General features: G+C 34.2%; 1 protein-coding gene across 1 annotated transcript; it reads left to right on the forward strand.

Annotated features, from left to right (window-relative positions):
* Positions 1–1754: 1754 nt before the first annotated feature.
* LOC111394824 (NAD(P)H:quinone oxidoreductase) lies at positions 1755–4636 on the forward strand. Its single transcript, XM_023020835.1, has 3 exons — positions 1755–1908; positions 2221–2409; positions 4071–4636. The coding sequence occupies exons 1-3, from the start codon at positions 1818–1820 to the stop codon at positions 4376–4378; spliced, it is 588 nt and encodes a 195-aa protein (XP_022876603.1). The 5' UTR covers positions 1755–1817; the 3' UTR covers positions 4379–4636.

Consider the following 4636-nt stretch of genomic DNA (forward strand, 5'->3'; position numbering starts at 1 on the left):
GAGTGAAGTCGGTGATAGATGGGATCCCAAATGGCAAAGTTGAGTGACTAACTAGAGGATTTTTGAAGTTTAGTGACCCCTTGGAATACAAAGTTTGTTGACCATTTAGGGTATTAGCCACACCGAGGAAAAGGACTTGGGTTTGTTGGAGTGGGATTTCCCAAATGTTTGGTCAAGCTTATATTTTGTGGTGGCTGTGATTGTGGGAGGCGACAACAGTGACGACTGCGGCATCGACGGTAGGGGCTATGGTGGTAGGTTAATTTGGTTTGGTTTAGGGGTAGGGGAGGACTGAGGAATGGGGTGAGGTGTGGAGTGGAGTGGGAAGAATTAATTATTACAATGGTCACTGAACTTTGAAAAAGTTGTACATTACTCACTAGCATTAATATTGAACTTGGAAAAATGTCAAGTTTTTAATGAGTAATGTACAACATTTTTCAATTAGTGGTTAAAATTCGATATTTTAAATTTCAATGAACAATCGAAGATGAGGACTTAAGTTCAATTAGCAAAACTCGACATTTTAAACTTCAATAACCAATAAAAAAGAATATGAACCTAAGTTCAGTGACCACTAAAACAATTAACTCGAGTGGGAAGGGGATGATGAACAGTAGCTTTGGTTGTTTTTTTTTTTTTATGTATATATGTTAATACCATAATTTTTATTAACTACACTAATTTTTATTACGTTGCATATCCCTAAATTTTTCTCATTTTTGTACTTATGTTTTCAATTTTTTTTTTTTTAAATTATCATCAACCTTCTATTAATTTTCACATCTTGTCTATAAAGATCAATGTTATCAAAATCGGCCCTACCCAACTGGTTTAAGTGGTAAAACTTACAACCGGGCCCAAAATCGGGCCAATCATGCTCGGTTAACCGCTTCTGACTAAATCGCTTAAAAACTCACCGAATCGGTCGGTTTAACCGTAAACTGGTGAACCGGCTGCAGTTTTGTGGGTTCCCCAAATTTTTTTATTTTTTTTTTTAGTTTAAAAAATTTCAACTTCATGAATGAGCCTCATAAATAACAAGTCAAAGGCTCATAAAGAAATATTGGATGACATGCTCATTTTATAGATGCACCTCTTTTAAATAGTTTTATAAACTTCTAATATGGGATAGTGCATTTTATATATATAATTCTCTGAAATGATTTTCATCCAAAATATTTGATATGAAAGCCAAAAAGGCATTTTTCTTTCTCACATTTTTAAAGAATTGAAATAAATAACTAATATAAAAGTTAAACAAAATATTTCTCCATCTGTTCAATGCACTTTAGTAGAATATTCGAATGAAAATCGTAATTAAAGACAAAATATATTAACTAATGAAATTTACAAAATATATTAACTAATGAAATGTTAAAAATGATAATATGATGCAAAAAAAATTGAGGACATAAAAGTAAAAGTGAGCAAATATTAAAACCCTTCATTGTAAATAAAATGTGGTGCAACTATTAAAAAAAATATTTATAATTTTTATTTCAAAGTTACCATTTTACCCCTTTTAAAATTGGTTAAATTAAAATTATCAATTTTTCAATTTTTAAGGTCAACTAATGGCTAATATGACGGAATCCTACTTATCGGACTCTAGATGCGAGTTTTCTAAAAGCTTGGTACCGTGGATGTCATAGAGTAAAGATTCGGGTCAAGTCTGCATAAAAGTAAAACGCTTGGTACCACGGCTGTAATTTTCGCTTATTTTTATGTTTTTTATAGTCCACTATTGTCTCCACCAACTCACGTTGCCTTGCTTATCATTTGTTACCTGTTTGATTTTTTGCCTGAAAGGAAGAATGGCCATGGAAGCTCAAACAGCAATCAAAGTAGTCGCCCTCTGCGGTTCTCTCCGTAAAGCTTCCTACAATCGTGGCCTCCTCCGTGCCGGTAATTCCCTTTATTTGCAGCTATGTAGTAACTCCAAGTGTGGTATCGTGTGGGTCAAAAAAAATTCAGGATTCTTGTACTTGAGACAAAATCATCCTCATTTTTCAATTTAAGTAAAAATGGTTGTTAAGCAATTGTCGAGTTTGTGGTTGCTTTATAGAGTCTGAACACTGAATATGAAGAATTGAAAACTACTGCTTTATATTTTCTTTTGAAATTGAAATTTAAATACAAACATATTGATGATGTGATGTGATGAATTAATTATTTTTTTGTGTTTGGGGATATGTATTGAATTGATCAATTATGTAGCAATGGAGTTATCGAAGACCATAAAGGGTATGGAAATAGAGTACGTGGACATATCCCCTTTACCATTTCTCAACACGGATCTTGAGGTAGATGGGACTTACCCTCCTGTCGTGGAGGCTTTCCGGCAGAAAATTCTTGCAGCTGATAGTGTGCTTTTTGGTTCACCAGAGTACAATTACTCCGTCACTGGTACAAAAACAAATCTTAACTTTTTCTAACTCGGTGAACTTATCTTGTACATACAATGTAATTTGTTCTCAACATTCATTTAAGTGCTTCATGATCTGATATGGCATTCTATTACTAGTATAATAGGTATGAGATTCTGGTTAGTGTGAGTTCTGATTCTAAGTCAACTATACCCAACCTTAGTTGAATTTGATTTTAAGTAAACTATGCTCAACAGTTATATGACAATGATGAACAAGATGCATTTAGTGAACTTCTGAAAGTATCATGGTGCCTTCTACGAGGACTTAAACAGAGAAAGTAGAAATAACAAAAAATGAAAAATATGTAGCAGGCATTGATATACAATCTAAAAGAATTCTGGGCAGTGTTTATAAATGGTTTAATTTATAAGTAGATAGAAATGAGTAGCGGATAAGTGACTAATACTCATGGGGTCCCTCAACATGTGTGAATAAAAAGTTGTTTGAGTGTTTATAAAATTTATGAACATGAACCAAACATAGGCTAAGATGATCATTCCTAGCAAATGAAGGAGATGGTAACCTGGAATTTCGTGTTGTGATAATTCCGTCCACTCTCTCACTTGCCCAACAAATGCTTTAAATTAGAGGGTTATACTACACGTACATCAGGGTGTCCATATTCTTATGTGGAGGGTAACTCACTTCGAATAGAGTATTTCATTCTAAGTCGGTCCCCCTTCATGTGAGGAGATGACCCCGTTATGAACATCGCATTATTTACAAGTGGTAGGATGATAGTTCAAATTTTTAGAGTGAACAGACAATTGCTTGTTATTTAACATCTATACTAAAGAATGCTTCACACTTTTTGTCATCACGCTTTAACATGAATATCTCACCCAATGCTAGCATTTCATTAGAACAACTGAGAAATCATCTCACTTTCAGCTATAAAAGTTGGGCAAAGCTAGTGAGAGAAAAGTAGAAAGGAACAAAATTATCAAAGAAAGAATCATCATTTAGTAAATCACGAGCCTGGGGACGTGCATCAATTTGATAAACTTAGATTTGTTTAAATTTATTCTTCATTATCCTATCTAATAAATAAAAGAGGAAGCATGAGGAAGTTTGAAGCGAAAAGAATTTCCTTGGGTAGCGGATAAGATTTTTAGACGTTAGATGGAAAAGTTACGACATCATCTTTGAATAGTTATAATCTTTGAAACCACTTTGGAGAGTGGATTTATCTCAAGGTCTTCTCTGTAACTCTGTTATACAACAATCTTGAGTTTGTTTTGCTTTATGATTGAAATTGAACTTTAAGGTTCAGGTTGAGCCATAAGTAGGCACCAGACAAAGTTATCTTAACTTTTAACACATCTTTATTATATGAAATTTTACCCCAAATTTTCGCTCTGTGTAGCGAGTAATATATCTCTACCAGTTTATGTTTGAAACATCCAACATCCATGAATCAGTTGATTGACTAGCTGTACCTGGCCATGTATAGCCTCAGAGATGAATCTCTCTGTTAGTCTCTTCAAACCTATTTGTTGTACGAAATCATGTGTTAAAATGACTCCTGATGATTGTTTTGATTTAGTTAGGACAGCAAGTGTTTAAAACTTCATTAATTATGTATGAACGTGCATTCTTTCCGTGCATTTACTAAATTTATTTTGTGGGTCGACCCAGGACCTTTGAAAAATGCAATTGATTGGGCATCTAGACCTCCAAATGTTTGGGCTGATAAAACTGCTGCAATGTTGAGCGCGGGAGGAAGCTTTGGTGGGGGACGATCACAATATCATCTCCGCCAGATTGGAGTTTACCTTGATCTTCATTTCATCAATAAGCCAGAGTTTTTCCTTCATGCATTCCAACCTCCTGAAAAGTTTGATAGTGATGGCAACTTGATTGATGCTGCTGCCAAGGAGAGGATCAAAGCGGTTCTTTTAGCTTTACATGCATTTACATTGCGACTTCAAGGCAAGTGTGGATAGTATTGCATCTCTTCACACTTGACATTAGCATGAAACTGTTCGACTTAAAATAGTTTTCCATATGTTGCTCTGATTGGCAAATACTATTGATTGAACTTTTCTGTTGTTTTCGATTTTTACTGCTTTGGAATTATGTATGGTTGTGTAGAAATGTACCTCAATAATTATGTGACACTCAATAATTTCGATTGATGCTTTGAACCTTTCAAAGTTGAAAACGCATCAATGACAATTGGAACTATTTTGAATTTTTTTGAT

The sequence above is a fragment of the Olea europaea genome, chromosome 5 (assembly GCF_002742605.1).
Source record: "Olea europaea var. sylvestris chromosome 5, O_europaea_v1, whole genome shotgun sequence".
In the NCBI taxonomy this organism is placed as follows: domain Eukaryota; kingdom Viridiplantae; phylum Streptophyta; class Magnoliopsida; order Lamiales; family Oleaceae; genus Olea; species Olea europaea.